General features: G+C 39.1%; 3 protein-coding genes across 3 annotated transcripts; all 3 read left to right on the top strand.

The window, feature by feature from the left end:
• Positions 1-755: 755 nt before the first annotated feature.
• Positions 756-2,366, top strand: LOC143706362 (green-sensitive opsin-2). Its single transcript, XM_077198197.1, has 5 exons — positions 756-1,122; positions 1,199-1,367; positions 1,555-1,720; positions 1,837-2,076; positions 2,256-2,366. Exons 1-5 carry the CDS (start codon positions 762-764, stop codon positions 2,364-2,366), a joined length of 1,047 nt encoding a protein of 348 aa, XP_077054312.1. The 5' UTR covers positions 756-761.
• A 1,713-nt stretch (positions 2,367-4,079) lies between these two features.
• LOC143706361 (green-sensitive opsin-3) lies at positions 4,080-5,865 on the top strand. Its single transcript, XM_077198196.1, has 5 exons — positions 4,080-4,506; positions 4,617-4,785; positions 5,039-5,204; positions 5,294-5,533; positions 5,667-5,865. Exons 1-5 carry the CDS (start codon positions 4,146-4,148, stop codon positions 5,778-5,780), a joined length of 1,050 nt encoding a protein of 349 aa, XP_077054311.1. The 5' UTR covers positions 4,080-4,145; the 3' UTR covers positions 5,781-5,865.
• A 4,442-nt stretch (positions 5,866-10,307) lies between these two features.
• Positions 10,308-12,327, top strand: LOC143706360 (green-sensitive opsin-4-like). Its single transcript, XM_077198195.1, has 5 exons — positions 10,308-10,742; positions 10,873-11,041; positions 11,336-11,501; positions 11,585-11,824; positions 11,963-12,327. Exons 1-5 carry the CDS (start codon positions 10,382-10,384, stop codon positions 12,074-12,076), a joined length of 1,050 nt encoding a protein of 349 aa, XP_077054310.1. The 5' UTR covers positions 10,308-10,381; the 3' UTR covers positions 12,077-12,327.
• The last annotated feature ends 8,627 nt before the right edge of the window (positions 12,328-20,954 follow it).

Here is a 20,954-nt window from a genome sequence, read left to right as displayed (position 1 = left end):
TATATATATATATATATATATATATATATATAGTAGCCTATATACACACACTAAACCTTTTTCTTTCCTTAATATATATGAAATACAAAGATGTTTTCCTCAAGTTTTCATTAAGTATAAGCTTCATGCTATTTGTGCACTTGCTTGTGAGCTGCTTTAAAACAGTTTCTACAATTTATGCATAGGTATAGAATAAATACAAATAGATTAATACTTAGTTTTCCCTCCTTTAGTAATTCAGTAACAAAATCCAGTCAGTTATTTCAAAAATAAAGACCATCCTCTTCGCATCACTGCAGTCATAGATCAATTGTTTAATTCTACATTGTCATGGTCAATTCTTTCCAATGTCAATAAATGTTATGCCCATTTACTCTTGACTGTGGTGCTCAAACACGTCCAGGATTCAAGTGTGCATATAGGGTCATGTGAAAATGTGAGTGCTGTATGCAGCCCATTCCACTGGATTATCTCTCAGCCTCCTACTTACAAGAAAGATTACACGGTCAAAGATCTGAAACCTAATCCCTAGGAGAGGGGATGGATATCATATCAATCCTGGTAATGAGCCAAGTAGATGCGTTCCAGTTGGTTATGAAGTCTGGTATCCGCCAAATCTTCTTAATGGTGACACCTCTTTAATTGGTAACTCTGCTAAAGGTATAAAAGCATGGTGTCTGGAAGTATTTGCGGAGTACACTTTTGCTGGTGTCTTCTTGGCAAGCTTGCAACACCTCTGCTCTTGGCTCCTCCGCATCAGGATGAACGGCACTGAGGGAAACAACTTTTACATTCCTATGTCCAACAGGACAGGGCTAGTGAGGAATCCTTATGAATATACGCAGTATTACCTGGCTGATCCATGGCAATTTAAGGCACTTGCTTTTTATATGTTTTTGCTGATTTGCTTTGGGCTACCGATCAATGTGCTGACGCTGCTGGTCACAGCCCAGCACAAAAAGTTGAGGCAACCTCTAAATTTTATTTTGGTAAACCTGGCTTTCGCTGGAACAATTATGGTCCTTTTTGGATTCACGGTTACATTCTACTGCTCCATTGCTGGTTATATGGCTCTGGGTCCCACAGGTTGTGCTATTGAAGGCTTCTTTGCTACAATTGGGGGTAAGATTTCAGCATTGATTAATATGTTTTGTTGTTTGGGATTCCATGTTTGACTCATTTTCTTTTTTGATTACAGGCCAGGTTTCTCTTTGGTCTCTGGTGGTGCTTGCAGTTGAAAGGTACATCGTGGTGTGCAAGCCAATGGGGAGCTTCAAATTCTCCTCAAACCATGCAATAACAGGCATCGTCTTCACATGGGTTATGGCCTGTAGCTGTGCAGTGCCCCCACTTTTGGGCTGGTCCAGGTAAGTCGCTCATGCTCATTAGAGACTTGTAATCAGTGGAAAAGAGATTAAGGCTCAAATAGTAATAAAAAAATTCTTACATCACTTTCAAAGTTATAAACAAATATTATATAATGTTTAACCAATTGATTGATGTCAACTAAATTATTAAGTTGTTTTAACTAATTATTTCATTGTTTCAATACAGATACATCCCAGAGGGAATGCAAATTTCCTGTGGACCGGATTATTATACCCTGAACCCAGAATTTAACAATGAATCCTATGTCATTTACATGTTCAGCTGTCATTTTTGCATTCCAGTTACAACCATCTTTTTCACTTATGGAAGCCTTGTTTGCACAGTCAAAGCGGCGAGTGCACATCACACCACACATACTTGCATATAAAAAATATTTAATATATTTAAATAATCAAAATATTTAAATATTGCATATATATTTAAATATTTAAAATATTATTCTTTCAGGCCGCAGCTCAACAGCAGGACTCAGCGTCCACCCAGAAAGCTGAGAAGGAAGTGACACGTATGGTCATCCTGATGGTTTTGGGCTTCTTGTTTGCTTGGGTTCCCTATGCTAGCTTTGCTGCCTGGATCTTTTTCAACAGGGGGGCTGCCTTCTCGGCACAATCTATGGCTATTCCTGCCTTTTTTTCTAAGTCCTCGGCCTTGTTTAACCCCTTCATATATGTGCTTCTCAACAAACAGGTGAGCAACATTGGACTTTTAAGTAGGCATTCTTTCATCCATAAATGAATTAATTACAAACCATTCTTTTAGTCTGAGTCCATTTTGTTAACCTTGAGAGAGTATGACTGCACTATGAAGACATAAATGGAGTGAAATGGCTATTTCTATATTCTATTATTCCTCTTTCTTATCCTCAGTTCCGTAGCTGCATGCTGAACACCCTTTTCTGTGGCAAGAGCCCTCTTGGTGATGAGGAGTCCTCGGTGTCAACAAGCAAAACAGAGGTGTCCTCAGTGTCTCCTGCATAGAATTATTTGCCAACTACATTTTCACAATGATTCTTTTAATGTTTTGGAGTCCACTGTCTTCAACAAGCATAAGTCTTCATGGATCAGTTTCTGTAATGCTTTGAATATTTGTAATTATGGGCCATGTAGCCTACCTCTTCTCTCTCTGCCTTGGAACATTTTAGTTTAAAGAAGATTTTTAACCTGACACTGACTTTACTTTGTTAATGTGGACTAGATATATGTCACATTTAGTCTCTATTCTCTTCAATAAAAAGAGCATGGGTGGATTAGTTTGCGCAATGCTCAACTCATGGTTTATCTCATGTCTCTCCACCAATGCTTCAACACAAAGTATAGCTCACCACTAAATCTAAGCATAAGCCTCTTTTCTTGCCATCATCACATCACAAGGTCATGAACAGAACTTCTTAAAACCACCCAAGGGTTCAGTGAGAAGCATAATAATATACAGAACTAAGTCAATGACACAATGCAGTATTCTATTCATTTCATTATTTTTGGTTTTAGCTGCTTTGTCAGCTTTTTTATGTATATATTTTCTAAATGTTATACATATTGAAAAGTAGAATAATAAATACATGCATACAAACGTTGTTTTTGGTGATTTGTGTGTGTCTAATTGATGACTGATGGTAACCATGTTAAGATCTACAAACATAAAGCTACAAATTGAGATCAGAAGATAATTAATTCTCGAACTAAACCAATAAACATGACATTTAATTTAATTTAACTGGATTGGATGTGGAGCTTGCAATTCATTTAATGATTTATATTCTGTTTTAAATAGTGATTTGAATGAAATCAATATGCTAAATGATGACTACAGATGTGTGAAATGTGAATATGTGAAATCAGAATGGAATGAAAATATATAATAATAATAAATAAACAAATATTAAAGAAAATAAATGAAAACTACATCCTCCATTGTTTGTAAACCCTTCATCTTTTTTTCAAAAAATTACCTTTTTAATAGTATTTAATCGCCCTTAAACTTCTCCTTTAATTAAAATAACTGTGGTTTTGATTTTGCGTTATTCTTAGATAATCATATTCCAACATTTTAAGAGGAAAAAAAAGGCTAAATCATCTGGAGTCATTTGACCATTACCCAGCTATTTTCACACACTGAAGGCAACATCCCATACATCTCATTGGAGTGACTTTTAATTGTAATTAATCTAAGTAATCTTTGAATTAATTGTCCATCAACCTCATTGTCGTGAACTTTGTAATACAAGGTGCCACAGAACAAGTGCTTAGCACAACTATTAGACCTTCAGGACTGTAATCTCCACGACAAACTAACATAAAAATATGGGACTTATTTATGGGATTTACGGGACTTAAAAATAAGTCTTAATCTGACAGGAAATCCCCTTTAAATGTGTTATTGTCCCTAATAAGGAAACAAGTGTATAGTGTATATAAGAAATAACAAAACATCATACAACAATCACATTTTTAAAAATTAAATACAGAGTTGTGTATACTCACTTTGTTGTGTATTTCTTTAATACAAGAATCTCAAACATCAAAACAGTGTCAAGATGCAAAGCTTCACCGGTTGATTAGCTCAAAAGTGATTATGTCTGCTCTTATCATTCAAATCCCACATTGTAACACCCTCCCTATCTTACGCTCCTGGATTTATCCCTTATAAGGAACCACAGAGGGATATATAAACACACCTGATTCACCTTTGCAAATAAAGAGCAGGTCCAACACAGCAGATCGCATCCTCTTCCAGGTTTGGGTCACTAGTAGGCAAAGATGAACGGTACTGAGGGAAACAACTTCTACATCCCCATGTCCAACAGGACAGGGCTAGTGAGGAGTCCTTACGAGTATCCGCAGTATTATCTTGCTGAGCCGTGGCAGTTTAAAATCCTTGCTGTGTACATGTTCTTCCTCATCTGCTTGGGTTTTCCCATCAATGGCCTTACATTGTTGGTTACAGCTCAACACAAAAAGCTGAGGCAACCTCTCAACTTCATTTTGGTCAACCTGGCTGTGGCTGGTACCATCATGGTTTGTTTTGGATTCACGGTCACTTTCTACACAGCAATTAACGGCTACTTTGCTCTGGGTCCAACTGCCTGCGCCATTGAGGGCTTCATGGCCACACTTGGAGGTGAGAAAAATAAATATATTGTATGTTTTTGGATTGCTTCGGTCACCAGGTATAGTTAGCTGTACTGTATTTTGGGTGCAATTGATTTTAATATTTTATTTGCTACACAGGACAAGTTGCCCTTTGGTCACTTGTGGTGCTGGCCATTGAAAGATACATTGTGGTTTGCAAGCCAATGGGTAGTTTCAAATTCTCAACCAGCCATGCTTTGACAGGAATTGGATTTACATGGGTAATGGCCATGTCATGTGCTGCTCCCCCTCTGGTTGGCTGGTCCAGGTTGGTTAATAAGACATTATGCAATTAATTAGTTCTCCGTTGTAGTGTAGAAGTGAGTACAACAAACATTTCAGCTGAATATGAGACTTTTTTTATTTATTTCGTCAATACACAAGAATATTAGCTTACTTTTAATTTATGACTGTGAAATGTACTTTTCCCAAGTGAACACATGGACTTTTATGAATAACGTTCTCTTCGTTTTTTAAACGAGAAGAGGGTAATCTAAATTTCAGGTGCTTTTCTTTAACAGATATATTCCTGAGGGAATGCAGTGTTCATGTGGACCAGACTACTACACCCTGAATCCCGAATACAACAATGAATCATATGTTGTCTACATGTTCACCTGCCATTTTATACTTCCGGTTACCGTAATCTTTTTCACCTATGGGCGGCTTGTTTGCACCGTCAAGGCGGTATGAAATGTCACTTTAAACATTCCTGCAAATTCTCAACTATTGGAATACTAAAATGACATCTGCCTTGTTTGTTTTTGCTCTCTTAGGCTGCAGCTCAACAGCAGGACTCCGCATCCACCCAGAAGGCTGAGAGGGAAGTGACAAAAATGGTGATCCTGATGGTTTTGGGTTTCATGGTGGCTTGGACCCCTTATGCCACTGTTGCTGCTTGGATCTTCTTGAATAGGGGAGCTGCTTTCAGTGCCCAGTTCATGGCTATTCCTGCTTTTTTCTCAAAGAGCTCATCCATATTTAATCCTATAATTTATGTGCTGCTAAACAAACAGGTAAATCATATATCAGACTTGCTGGAATGGAAAGTAACATCCTACACATCCCATTCCCTATCAACTTCCACAGTTATTAAAGAGTGGCAAAATGTCCCCAAAAGTGTACTAAATGAAAAATTGTCTTTTACAGTTCAGGAACTGCATGCTGACCACTATTTTCTGTGGAAAGAATCCTCTTGGCGACGACGAGTCCTCAACTGTGTCCACCAGCAAGACGGAGGTGTCCTCTGTATCTCCAGCATAGACTTTTGAACCTCTCACAGATTATGTTCTTCTGGTCAATGACCAATTTGGGCACCTGAAGAAAGAGAGAGAGAAAGAGAAAGAGAGAGAGAGAGAGAGAGAGAGAGAGAGAGAGAGAGAGAGAGAGAGAGAGAGAGAGAGAGAGAGAGAGAGAGAGAGAGAGAGAGAGAGAGAGAGAGAGAGAGAGAGAGAAAACAAGCTGAATTAATTGATGCATCTCATAAGGTTGTTCACTATGACTATTAACCTGGTGGACTCACATACATTTGTTAAATAAGTAAAAGGCTTAAAAGGATAGTTCAAAAAATGAAAAATATCCCATAATTTACTCATCCTCAAGCCATCCTAGGTGTATATTCTTCTTTCAGCCAACACAATCAGAGTTATATTGCATCGTTTGGCTTCAGAAGGCCTTTATTAACACCCTGGAGCCATGGATAAATCTTAAAAATATCAGGCGATACTCACTTCCATTATAAAGCTTGGAAGATCCAGGATCATTTTTAATATAACTTTGATTGTGTTTGGCTGAAAGAAAAAAGTCATATAGGCCTACACCCAGGATGGCTTGAGTGTGGGTAAATTGTGGGGTGTCTTTTACATTTTTGGGTGAATAACCCTTTAATGGGATTTCATGGGTTATCACTGGTTCTTTTTTATTAACTGGGAGGCTAACATTTATATCTTTGCCCTAAAATGTGTACATATTTTGTAAATAATAAAAAAGGATAGAAATAAATACTGGCATTAAAAGAGGTGTCTTCGTTTCCATTATTTATGAATTGATTTAATTTTGGTTTGTTTACACATATATAGGCTACAATATGATACTGAAACTGAAATTAGTTGACCATAATTTAGCATTAGTAGGCCTATAGCTAGTGCATACCATTTTAAATCAAGACATACAACCCACGTATTGCTAAAATACAATACAATCCACCCTACATTCAGTTTGAAACAATCCTCTCATTAAGGCCAGATCTGTTTGCCATATATTGTGGACAATGAGCTCTTTTAAAGTCTGCAATGCCCCATCAACCATTTATAGGCTAATTGAGTGTTTTATTTCATCTTCAATTTAGATAAAGTTTGCAAAACTTTGGAATATAGAAAATGTTCATTGACTATTTTGAGTTTTTTATGGCAGACAAAGTATGAAGCAATAATAGCACCTTAGACCTACTTATGTACATTTAGCTATTGTCAAGTTAGAATGAGGTTTGGTCACTGCAAACGTCATAATTTCAGAATATACTTTTTTATGAAAAAAAGAAGGGAACATGTAGATTTTTTTTATGTAATCATCATTATGCCACAAATGCTGTTGATCAAACAAATATAGTCCAATACTCACTACAATGTTTGCCTTAATAAACTCCTAAATGCTGCTTATTAATAGTTAGGTATGTTAAGTTAAGGTATTGGGTATAAGGGATGTAGAACATGTGTAGCTGCAGTGATCCAGCTCTCAGACTTCATCAAAAATATCTTAATTCGTGTTCCGAAGATGAACGAAGGTCTTACGGGGTTGGAACAACATGAAGGTGAGAAATAACTGACAGAATTGTCATTTTTGGGTGAACTATCCCTTTAATAAGCAATGGGCTGATAGTGAGAATTGGACCCTAAACTAAAGTGTTACCCAAAAATTTTACCCAGAATATTTAGGTTGATCTGACCCTGCTGAACACCAGCAATTATCTAACAATTCTGACTCCAGTCTCTGCCTAAATGTCTTAATGTGACCTGCATGATGCTCAGACAAAGAACTATTGGCCAGGTACAAGAGCAGGCATGAACAAATACAACTCCAAGAATGTTACCTCAAAGTAGAGCAAACAGGTCAACAGCATGCATCTTGGCAACAAATGGTCTAATGTTATTGTCAATCAAATTACTTTGTGGAATCCAAGAAGGGTAGTAAAACGTTTATTATTATTTATTAATAGTCCCTATAATAATTTGTTTGTTCAGTTTAGTTTATCCATCGCATTGCTCTGCAGAAGGTCAATTTGTGAATCAGTTATGCAGCAAATCCAAAAGAATGGAATTGGGAAATCCATGGTCATGATCTTTTATTCACAGGGCAATTTAATTTTGGACAATTTGCTGTTTGAATTATATATATGGCTTATTACCGTTTCCAGTTAGTTGGGGTGAAAAATTCTTCAGCTCAACTGCATGACGACAACATCCGGTGCTGCGCACATTGGCTACCACTTGAAGCTGTGATTGATTTAGTCAATTTGCTGTTTTAAATGTTTTTCTTTATTTCATAGGCTACTCATAAAACTGACATGTTTAGATTTCGACGGACTTTAATTTCTGTTCGCGGTCTGATTCGTTCCATGCCTGCTGTTTTGTTTCATCTGCCCACCTGACACCAGCCTGCCTGCCTGCCGGTGTTTGCTGCGCGGTTGCTGCGGACGAAGCGGTTGCATCTTTGCCGGTGTGGTGGTGGTGGTAGTCGTGTGTTCGCGTTTGGGGTCCTGGAGTTGGTTCGGCGGTTGTATGGGAAATGCGGGTCGACGAGAATGCCTCCACTTTTCAACGTTTATGCCATCTTTACTGTATTCGTTTTGGACTTTTGGGTCGGACACATGCTGCTCCATATTCTCACTCCGAATGCGATTTGACTTTCGACTTTGACTTCTCGGAAAATTGTGAGGTGTTTGATGTTTATTGTTTTGATCTGATTACTGTTGCTTGTAAAACGCGTTGAGCTGTGGAGAACGCTCTATAGCGTAGCCTACATAGGCTACCTATTTGTGCAGTTTCTATTTCACCCCAAAATCAAAATAAATAGGCCTCAATAAATATAAAATTAAGTTTTGCTATTCTTGTAGATATTTTGCATTGGCATTTAAGATCATTTAAATGCCTCCGTTGGTCCGGTTCACAAAACAACAACTTGCTAGACATCCAAGCAAGTAATGCACATACTCTGAATATTAACTTATGCTACAGCCAAATAGCTCCTAAAAGACTTGATGTAGCCTACACACTCATTTTATGATTTTTCTTCCTAACCTAACTCAGACCATACACGTAGGCTACTGGCATCTGATATCTCAGTCTCACAAATAAATAGGCTACAATTAAAGAAAAATACCTTGATCATAAAAATCATTCAAAGGATGTACATGGAGTTGGTTGAGAGAGAATGTTCAGTGTGCATAGCTGACAAAGAAGCTCAAGTAGCTAGTATTTTGATTTGTTTAATATTTTTGTTTAATAGGCTACATAATTATCATACCACCAGTTGTGTTATTTCATAGCTTTGATATTCTAAAATGATGGAAAATATTCAGAATAAGGAATGATCAATGCGTTATACGACATAGCATCAAAAGAGTATTGCATAGCCTATTCCATTGTTTAGCTTACAAAGTGTTAAACCATTAACTGCTGGAATATAATTTTTCACACATGTGTGCTAACAGACTTTTTTCTTTATCTTAAGAAACTAGCATGGCTATTCCATCTTACAACTCTCCAAGTTTAGGCTATTATCTAAACAATATTTTCTTTCACCACATTTGGCATATAATGTCAACAATTTCCATGCAATTTCCAGCCCTTTACGTTTACTTTATAAGGGTTTTTATAAATACTCTTAATAATTCTTTTCTTTTTAAATAAATAGACTGCACTCAAATGTCATTATTTTACTCACCCTTATGTAGTTCAAAACGCTATAATTTTCCTCTACAAAATACACAAAATATTCACGTTGCTCATTTCCATAAACGATAGTTGTATTAGTGTAGGCTAATAACGGGTGTCTGACCCGACGGCCTCACGGTCATTGCTCCGGCACGCTGTGCAATTGTTTCGTGTAATCCGAGTTCAAAGCCTCGCGGTCTACTTTCTCTTTATGTCCTCTATACCTCTCTCGCTCACTGTCAATTCTCCACTGTACTTTCTATCAAGACAAAACCCAACAGAATAGATGTAAAAAAAAAAAAAAAAACGATCGCAGCATGCTTTTTAAACACATTTAAATAATATAAACATATATGCTATAATATTGCAAATGATAACGAGAGTGAACTTGTTAAACATTGTCGGGATGGGGGTTTGGTGTCGGGGGTACACATGCACGTAGACCACCCAAACCAAGCCCCATCTTAGCACCACCACTGGCCACAGCTGTGACAGGTGAAAATTGTTATATTGAAATAAAACGCACATCAGAGGTGACATCTTGTTATTTTAATATGTTATTGTGTTATAATCACTACTGAACTACATCAGAATTATCACATTTGATTTACATTTTATCCTTAAAATAAATAAAGCTTTGTTTTACTCACTTTGTACTGTCAACATCAAGCCCTAATTTAAGGTCCTAAAAAGGTGGACAAAACCTTAAGATTTAAAGCTTCACCGGTTGATTAGCCCAAAAGTGATTATGTCTGCTCTTATCATTCAAATCCCACATTGTAACACCCTCCCTATCGTACGCTCCTGGATTTATCCCTTATAAGGAACCACAGAGGGATATATAAACACACCTGATTCACCTTTGCAAATAAAGAGCAGGTCCAATACAGCAGATCGCATCCTCTTCCAGGTTTGGATCACTAGTAGGCAAAAATGAACGGTACTGAGGGAAACAACTTCTACATCCCCATGTCCAACAGGACAGGGCTAGTGAGGAGTCCTTATGACTATCCGCAGTATTATCTTGCTGAGCCATGGAAGTTTAAAGCGCTTGCCGTTTACGTGTTCATCCTCATCTGCTTGGGTTTTCCCATCAATGTCCTTACCTTGGTGGTTACAGCTCAACACAAAAAGCTGAGGCAACCTCTTAACTTCATTTTGGTCAACCTGGCTGTAGCTGGTACCATCATGGTTTGTTTTGGATTCACGGTCACTTTCTACACAGCAATTAACGGCTACTTTGCTCTGGGTCCAACTGGCTGTGCGATTGAGGGCTTCATGGCCACACTTGGAGGTGAGAGAAGTTTTTATGTTTTTTTTACTTTGAATGCTCTAAAGAATTACTTAGGTGAATGTTAAAAGTAGAGTATGTTTGTCAGTAAATGTAGGGTGTAAATTAATTGTATAATTTACTTGCCACACAGGTGAAGTTGCCCTGTGGTCACTTGTGGTGCTGGCCATTGAGAGATACATTGTGGTTTGCAAGCCAATGGGTAGTTTCAAATTCTCAACCAGCCACGCTATATCAGGAATCGCATTTACATGGATAATGGCCATGGCATGTGCGGCTCCCCCACTGGTTGGCTGGTCCAGGTTGGTCTAATTAGACATTATGCAATTAATTTGCTCTCCAGTGCAGTGATTATAACTACAGATTTGAACATGAGGCATTTTCATTTTTTTAAACACAATTTGTTTATCAATACACAGGAATGTCTTACTTTCAAGGTACAGCAGTAAACAAGGCTTGTCAGTGTAATGCTCACTATGAATTTTGATGCTAATTTTTAACTGCATAGTTTGTACTATGTAGTTGTTTTCAAATCCCTAAGTACAACAGACTACTCTAACTTAAGTTTTCTAATATCAAGTGCTTTTCTTTAACAGATATATTCCTGAGGGAATGCAGTGTTCATGTGGACCAGACTACTACACCCTGAATCCTGAATATAACAATGAATCATATGTTATCTACATGTTCACCTGCCATTTTATACTTCCGGTCACCGTAATCTTCTTCACCTATGGGCGGCTTGTTTGCACCGTCAAGGCGGTATGAAATGTCACTTTAAACATTCCTGCAAATTCTCAACTATTGGAATACTATGTTAAAAATTGGCTGCTTTGCTCTCTTAGGCTGCAGCTCAACAGCAGGACTCCGCATCCACCCAGAAGGCTGAGAGGGAAGTGACAAAAATGGTGATCCTAATGGTTTTTGGTTTCTTGTTGGCTTGGACCCCTTATGCCACTGTTGCTGCTTGGATCTTCTTTAATAAGGGAGCTGCTTTCAGTGCCCAGTTCATGGCTGTTCCTGCCTTTTTCTCAAAGAGCTCATCCATATATAACCCTGTCATCTATGTCCTTCTAAACAAACAGGTAAATCATATATCAGACTTCTCCTATATATCCCAGACATCCCATTCCCGCTCTTCTCCCTCTCCTCTCTCTATTGTCTACCAATAAAAAGCTATGTAACCCCCCCAAAAGTACTAAATGAAACACTGTCTTTTACAGTTCAGGAACTGCATGCTGACCACTATTTTCTGTGGAAAGAATCCTCTTGGCGACGACGAGTCCTCAACTGTGTCCACCAGCAAGACGGAGGTGTCCTCTGTATCTCCAGCATAGACTTTTGTTCTTTTAGTCAATGACCAATTTGGGCATCTGAAAAAAAGAAGGGGAAAAAAAGAATTAGTTTCTGGTTGCGTTCACAATCACATTAACTGAATTTAGAGCTCAGGGTTTATTGGGTGATCAGTGAACATTGTGGTTTTATTTTTATGTGCCGGGAGGCTAGCATTTATATCTTCTGCCTAAAATGTACATACATTTTGTAAATAATGAAAAAGAAATAAATAGAAATAAATACTGGCATTAAATACTGTTTCAGTTTCCATTTGTAATGGATTTAATGAATATTATGTTTGCTCCAACATACACATGATATTTTTAAATCGAGAGATAGACTATACATTTAGTACTAGAATGATGTTCAATCTTTAATATAAAGTTTACAAATGGACACAAAAATATAGAATACACAGATAATGTATACATTCCATAAATCATATTGTGTTTTGTATGGCAGACCCAGTATGGAAAAATTAGAAAACATTAGTAAATATGGTAATTCAGCTATTTTATAGTTAGAATTGTTGTAGATTGTGGATTGAAGCAGGGTGATCTATTTTTATGAGAGATCAGCAGGATGACCAATTTCTTGAACCATTCTGATCCTGCCAAAATGTCCTTATGTGGCTCCATGGTGCTAACACTGAACACACAATGCTATTGGCCAGGCACAGACATTAACGCCTACAATTCCAGGAATGTGTTTTCTCAAAGATAAACAAGGTCAGCTTGGCAAGAGGTCCATTAAAGAAATAGTAAAAAAAATACCTTTTTGGAATCCACAGAAAGTAGTATATGAAAACTATATTTTTGAAAACTATACAACAGTCCATATAAATAAAAGAGAGTAGATTATTTTTTCAGTTTAGTGTACTCATTAGAATGTTGTCATATAGGGTATAATTTTGGTACTACACATGAATTATTGGAAAATAAATTATCATAATAAGGCAGTTTAAAAGTTTTAAACATGATTGCACAATTTGATGTTCCAACCTAAGCATTCACACTAGGGGAAAAATATATAGTAAACTTTCAAGAGGGTAAATCAAGCCATAAGAATTTATAATATTAAAGTTAGGGTAGGTCAATTCAGAAAGGCTAGCAATAGCAAGCAAGCTTTGAAAGCATGAGATCCCACCGTACCTTCAGAGTGTCAAAGGCACACCTCCTCCAAAACACATGAGCGCACACAGCTGCAAAGCGTCACACGAGACGGCATTAAATTCCCTCATGTCTCAAAGCACATAACATTACAATAATAATGAACGTAAACAACTTAAAGAGCTCTGACTTATACCACCTGACTGCTGCAGTTTATTTTAGAGTTGATAGTGTTAACATAGAAACTGAAAATGTGAACAGCTCCAGTAAAACGTCACGGTTGTCATCTCGTAAGTACAGTTACGACATGGTGTGAACGCAGCATAAGCTCATTGTTTTGGTTCAGGAGGAACTGTAAAAGTTGGCTGCTGTTTGTTTGCACCGCTCAGTGGCTGTCTGTCTACAACTTTGCATTGCCTCATAGAACGCGCTGATAATGTGTGATGTCTGTGTGAGCAGGTGCGCGGAGGTAAAATGGTAAATGGACTGCATTTATATAGCGCTTTCACAGACCCAATGGCCACCAAAGCGCTTTACATATTTGCCTCACATTCACCCATTCACTCACTCATTCATACACCGACGGCGGTGTCAGCCATGCAAGGCGCCATCCAGCTCGTCGGGAGCAGCCGGGGTTAGGTGTCTTGCTCATGGACACCTCGACACTTGGTCAGGTGGAACCGGGGATCGAACCAACAACCTTTCGGTTTGTAGACAACCTACATGAACCACTGAGCCACTGCCGCCCCTAGGTATGGACATACATGTAGACAGGCAGGTAGGACATCGTATCATTGCATTCAGACAGAATCACACATTCACAGAAGATACGCTATATTGCCAAAAGTATTGGGAAACCCCTCCAAATCATTGAATTCAGGTGTTCCAATCACTTCCATGGCCACAGTTGTATAAAATCAAGTACCTAGGCACCTGCTTCTATAAACATTTGTGAATGAATGGGTCGCTCTCAGGAGCTCAGTGAATTCAAGCATGGTATGATGGGTTGCCAACTGTGCAATCAGTCCATTCATGAAATTTCCTCACAACTAAATATTCCACAGTCAACTGTTAGTGGTATTATAACAAAGTGGAAGCAACTGGGAACAACAGCAACCCAGCCATGAAGTGGTAAGACACGTAAAATCATAGAGCGGGGTCAGCGCATTCTGAGGCTCACAGTGCGCAGAAGTCGCCGACTTTCTACAGAGTTAATAGCTACAGACCTCCAAACTTTGTGTGGCTTTCATATTAGCTCAAGGACAGTGCGTAGAGAGCTTCATGGAATGGGTTTCCATGGCCGAACAGCTGAATCCAAGCCTTACACCACCAAGTGCAATGCAAAGCGTCGGATGCAGTGGTTTAAAGTACGCCGCCACTGGACTATAGAGCAGTGGAGACGTGTTCTCGGGAGTGAAGAATCAAGCTTCTCTGTCTGGCAATCCGACGGACGAATCTATGTTTGGTGGTTGCAGGGGAACGGTACTTGCCTGACTGTATTGTGCCATGTGTAATTTTTGGTGGAGAGGTGTGTCCCGAGGTGACCGTGGCAGAGCAGCACAACCTGTGTGACAACAGTTCACCCCAGCCTGCTGCCAAACCCTCACCAACTGAGGAGCCAGGTACAAAGGGCCTGGGCCTCCTGAAGCTCAGTGAAGTTCATCGCACTCAGGTGTTGAACAGAAATGCTCCTGTAGCTCAGTGATGTTCATCGCACTCAGGTGTTGAGCAGAAATGCTCCTGAAGCTCAGTGAATTTCACCACACTGAAGTGTTGAGCGAAATGCTCCTGAAGCTCAGTGGTCTTCACATGTTGTGTTGAGCAGTGCTCCTGTCTTTGGGGCGCCTGTCGCTTGCACAGGTCAGGAGTGGAGCAGGTCTTGATAGTTGCCCCTTATTGGCCCAACCAGACCTAGCTTCCTTCGACAGCCTTCCTGACTTCCCCTGAACACATTTTCAGGGACGGGGCACGATGGCACTCGCATTCTGACCCCTGCAGATTCCGGGCCGGTCCTACACTGGACGCTATAGAGGTTCAGGTGACTATCGCAAGAAATGTTGTAGTTACCATCACTTCTGTGAGCACCCCCTGAAAAGAGGTAGTGTGTTTATGCTTAATAGAAGTAGAACCTACTCGTTGGTGAGTCTTCTCTCCGTGAGGAGATCCTGAGAGCGTTCGGTCATTTCAGTGCTCTCTTTCCTGCAAGATGGGTTGGGGTAGGCTGTTTTCCTCCACCCTCAAAATGATGTTGCCTCTTTTTCTTAACGCACATCACGATGCAGAAGCATGGGAAGCATGCCCTGATCGTTAGGTTCCTGAGGGAGCAAGGTAAAATCCTTCTGCCTCTCTTTATCCTCTTGGGCCTTATCTCTGGTGAAACTGTACTGCAGAGACCACCCCTGAGCCACTGCAGGCAGTGAGTTAAAAATTCAGTTTGAAACAGTTCTCCTGCTCACATGGTCTCTACTAGAGGGTAGGGCCTTGCTCGCTTCGGTCAACAAGTTGTGCCTTGAATTCGGGCCGGCTAACTCTCACAAGCAGAGACCCCGGCCTGGATTGTGCCCAAGGTTCCTACCTCTCCCGTAAAGGAACCAGGTGGTGAGCCTGCAAGCGCTGCCCCGGAGGAGGCAGACCCAGCCCTGGCTTTCTCTGTCCGTCCGCTTCATTGCATCTATACGTTACAGAACGCAAGCCTTAGAACCTCAGTCCAGCTCTTATCTGTTAGGAAATCAGCAGAGAGGGAAGGCTGTTTCCGAGCGAGGTTGAGCAACTGAATGGTGGCTGCCAGCATCTTGGTGAAGATTCAGAGATACACATGTCCACTTAGGTGGTGAGCTCCTCTAAATGAGTAAAAAGTGTGCTCCCGCCTAGGCATTGACAAAGTGCTTCGCTGACAGATATTCTAGAGTTGGGGGCTGAGCGACACTTATTCTTGAACCGCTGCTTCCCGTGGGCTCCCTTCTCATGAAGCCAGTTTCACCGTGAGCCCGGTTCAAAGTGTCGGCTTGGCTTGATGCGCCATTCCCCTCCTATGGACTGTATATGTGCGCCATTTCTACTCCAGTTGAGTTCCCCTTAACCGAACCCTGTTGAGTTCCTCCGCACCCCTCCGACGTCGGACGTGGCGGAACATTTTGTTAGGCCTACCACTTGTAAGCAGTGTGGAACCTGTTTTAGGCTGGGTCCATACTATATATTGCAATCCCTATGGTGATCCCATATGTGTATTCTTCCAAGTTACGGCTCCCTACGCCGAGCCCGTGTCTTCCCTCGGCGGAGTATGCTCTGCTGTCACTGTCGGCTGAGTCTCCCCCCTTCTTAGGCTGGAGCCACCCCTATGACTTCCATATGTTGTACTGCCCGGTTTTCGCCCAGTTCATATGTGTATTCTCCACTTCCCCCTTCGGGTAGGTTTGGCTTCCACAGCGTCCCTTCCTTCCATGTACAGGGAACGCTTTCCCAGTGGTCCTGTGGGAACAGCAGTGACTTCTCCGGCCTAAGCCTTGTCTTTCCCCGCCTTAAGTGCGGGGTCATCAGGAGGCTTTTGTCTAGGCACTGGAAGGTGGCAGCTTTAAATGTGTGGCGCTTTCAATGGTTGGTCCCCATTCAGTCGACGTTAGACTACGTCTGACGTTATCGACTGAAAGGGAACGTCCTGGTTGCGTATGCAACCCACCGTTCCCTGAAGGAGGGAATGGAGGACGTAGTCCCCTTGCCACTCATGCTGGACCACCGCTGACTCTGGGTTACGCTCGGCTCCTTAGCGAAAAAGCAACTAGTGCGTGCATCCACTTCCGTATTTGTACCCGCGCCGTGTGGAGCGGAGTGTGTGATGCGAATCACGCACGCCAATTCCATTGGCTCATTCAATAGTACTCGAAGAACATTGGCTCCCTAACGCGATCCCCCATTCAGTCGACGTAAGACTACGTCCTCCGTTCCCTCCTTCAGGGAACGGTGGGTTGCATATGCAACCAGGACGTTTTAATAGACTACTTTTATCATTGATTATTTATTACTGATTCATTATGATGTGAACAGAATTTCAACCAGTATAACAAAAAGTTTTTATTAAAAAATTATCTTACCCTACCTTTAATTTAACAAGCCTAAAGTTCCTTTAATGGGCATACTGTGGATTCAATTTCATTTTTCTTGCTGGTCTTCTTAGGAAATTTTAAATAATCTTCATACATTTTCAGATCCTTAACCAAAAAATGACATCAGTAATCGCTACAGTAAGTCATCAGTATGAATCTGAGACAAGGATGGCTTTAACATTTAAACAACACGTTTAAATGTTATACATGTAGCATTAATAACAGCACATGTAGTTTTAAATAGCTTAATGGGGTGGCAATTAAGCCAGTCAGGTTCCATTTACAGTTGGAGCATTCTTTGTTCAGCACTGAACAAATAATTCCAATATCTATCAGTTAACTGTTGTCTTCTTTAAAATGACAAGTATTGGTCTCAAAAAGCAATTCTCTTTCACAGTACATCATGTTTAGTTAGTTTGCCATATTTACAAGCACATTTCAAAGCAGTTAATGGCCATTGCTACCTATTACACTCTATAACTGCTAATCAACAAACACTGGATGAAATGCTTCAAAATCATGTACTGCTAACATTCAACCTCAAATCACTAAGTGTAATTTGTATTTGTAAGTTTTTTATTTCTTAAAACTCTCTGCTTTATTGTAGCATTCTAACCCAGTTTATCAGACCGAATGATGATCTTTTCCGCAGCAAAAATCCTTCTGGTGATAATAAATCCTTAACTTTGTCAAAAGGGGGGGAAAAAACAGGAATTTGTCTACACACATACTCTCCAATACCTCGTCTCACTTTAACAAGACATGTCCAAATTTTTCACTTGTTTATTTACATGTATTATAGTTTTTGAATTGAGTTTTGTTGATTATGCACTTTTTTCTATTCACTGTTTCTGTCTCTTCAGAACTTGTCCTCATTTCTCCCTGCAGTCATGTCGTGTAAGTGTCCAGCCAGTTCAATCACCCAGACCTGACACAACTAAGTCTAACAGGATTACGAGATCAGGCTCTGGTAGTAGGAAGTGGGCACAACTCAACAAGATAAAGATAAGACAAAGATCTGCTTAAGCCAATTTGCAAGGTGCTCACTTAACTGCGATACTGAACACTAACCTGCCAGCTCTGGCTAAAGGAATTATGGTTTTAAACTAATTGGTTTCTCCCTCATGGTGAGAAGCATGCAGTCCATTTACATGTAGTCCTGTTCAAGCTATTTTCTGTATATATTTTGTACATAATAAAATATGCTAGACAAACAAACAATTACATGAAAAGATGCTTGCACAATTTGCTTGTATTAAATGACATTTATAATGTATCTAATTCCACTTGATTACACTTAATCCTAACACACCAAAGCAACATTTTTGTATGCATGTGTCCCATGACGCATCAAACTTAAATTGCCAGGGATGAGAGTCTACATATAATAACCGATTCCCAATCATCATACTGTAGCTCAGCTGCACTTCTAAAATTATGTCTAAATGGGCCCAAAACAGTGTGGCAGATTTAGCATTCACAAAATTGACTTTGACTCACAGCTTACCTGTAACTGCAATATAAAAGGTGTAATAGGATTCCAATGAAGGACCAAAATGATTCCACAAAAGCTACACTAAAGTTAAATGCTTGAGACATGATCTAGATGTTTTCTACCAGGCACCCGATTTTTATCCACCATTGTTATTAGTAAACTTACTCCCGTCTCACATTCTACATGTGAGACGAGTTTTTCCACAGGGACACAGGTACGATTATTTATTTATTTTAGTTGTTGTTGTTTTTAACCTCTTGACTGACTGAATCAGCTGTCCTCTGTTTCGGACAAAACCTGTTTTAGCTACGCTACTCTATCAAACTATAGTGTGGTGTCTAACATAGGCTACCAACATTCCTTTGGCGACACCTCTAGGTGGCAGGTGGAAATGACATGCAATGAACATGTAATGTTGAAATTTTGCAGTATGTCTGACCGGAATGTTTGCATTTCTTAATTTCTAATAATAATAAAAATAATATTATAATAATAATAAAAAAAAAAAAAAAAAAAAAAAAAAAAATAATAATAATAATAATAATAATAATAATAATAATAATATCTACTTACCTAAAATCACCATACAATGAGACAGATGCTTAAGATCCGTTCACACAAAAAACGATCACTTTAAAATAATTTTAACAAACTAGGCTATATTAGCGTCCACAACAACGCACGATAATGCTATGATTAATATATAGGCCTACGTTCTGTTTATTATAAGCATGAGCTGCAGTTATTGCCTGCTGCTTTAAATGCTCGAGTTGCTGTATAGTCTGATTGGGTGTTTTAATCTCTCATCATCAGAAAAAAAATCAAAAGTCATCCCAACGATATTGTATTGAACACAAAGATTATTATACAGCGTATAATTGATCATGTCGAATACTGACTTCTTTGCCATTCCGTTCCAACCTCTATCTTATTAAGGCTATGCAGTCAACCTTTCAATATCCGCTTGCCTAATCCATTGGGAACGGTTTTAGACGTGTTAATTAGAACTTAATGTGACCTTTGATAACCTGTTGTCTGCAGCCCAGTGTAATTTCAGTAAACATTAAAGCCTATCTAGATCTATCTAAACTGAATGACAGACACATTCATTGACTTAAAGAAGAGGGTTTTTTTGTTTTCACACAGGAAAAAAAAATCATGTTTGGAATGGCATGGAGGTGAGTTTTAGGCTATATATAATGACAGAATTTTCATTTTAAGATAATAACTTTCAGACATAAAGACTCTTTCTCATATAAACAGTTTAAACTAACATTAAAAATGTGTCTATTTGCCATAGATTTAAGCAGCAAGCTTTAATTTAACAGCACAGTAAAATACAAGGATGGAAAAGGTATTGGATGCATATGAAAATGCACCAAAAAGCATGTAAGAGGATTTGGGTGAAGGACAAGAAACATGGTCACAGCAGAGCAGCAGGAATTGGAAAGGGAAAAAAGCTTTTGTCATTTTTCATCCCCTTCTGTGAAAGATGCCCATTTATGCCAACATCCTGCTATGCACTGTGGCCCTCAGCATTTGCCCTATTGTTTTGATTATTATGTGTGCATGTTTTTGATAGTTTCTTGTTTTATACATGGGTCATAAAAAGTGGATATTTAAATTCGATTTGGCTGCTAAGAGAAAATGTAATAATTGAATATGAATGATAAATATAAAATCAAATATAGATGAGTAAATATTGACCTGTGTTTGGAGCTGTAAAAAGCCTGGCCTCTTAATCATAATCTGGCCTCTTAATATGTATACTAACCCTCACAACAATTGTACTTTGTTGAAAATGTGCATTACAGATTTTTAAAAAATATTTTAAAGTAGAATTCTGTAATGCTTAGATGTTGCTTTAAAGTTTAATGCATACATTTCTTTAGTCTGTGAATTCTATAACTATGGTAGTTACTGGAATACTTATTTCTATAAATTCCCAAGTAGGACAAGCATTTATTTGTGGTTTTAGTTAGTAGGTTGTGGTGGCTGCAATCAAATGCATGTATTGTGTGTAGCTGTAACTTCATGCTTTATCATTAAGCCTATGACCATGACCCTGTCTAAGAGCCAGAAGTGACAGATGGGTGACTAGAATGACAAAGATTGGACTGCAGTATAGGAACAGTGAGGGTCAGTCCAGCCTCCTCTTCACATACCTCAATATTGA

The sequence above is a fragment of the Siphateles boraxobius genome, unplaced genomic scaffold (assembly GCF_051911475.1).
Source record: "Siphateles boraxobius isolate OS27281-9 unplaced genomic scaffold, OSU_SipBor_1 41, whole genome shotgun sequence".
NCBI classification, from domain to species: domain Eukaryota; kingdom Metazoa; phylum Chordata; class Actinopteri; order Cypriniformes; family Leuciscidae; genus Siphateles; species Siphateles boraxobius.
Note: the sequence above shows the minus strand (reverse complement) of the source record. Positions and strands in the feature narration are given on the sequence as shown.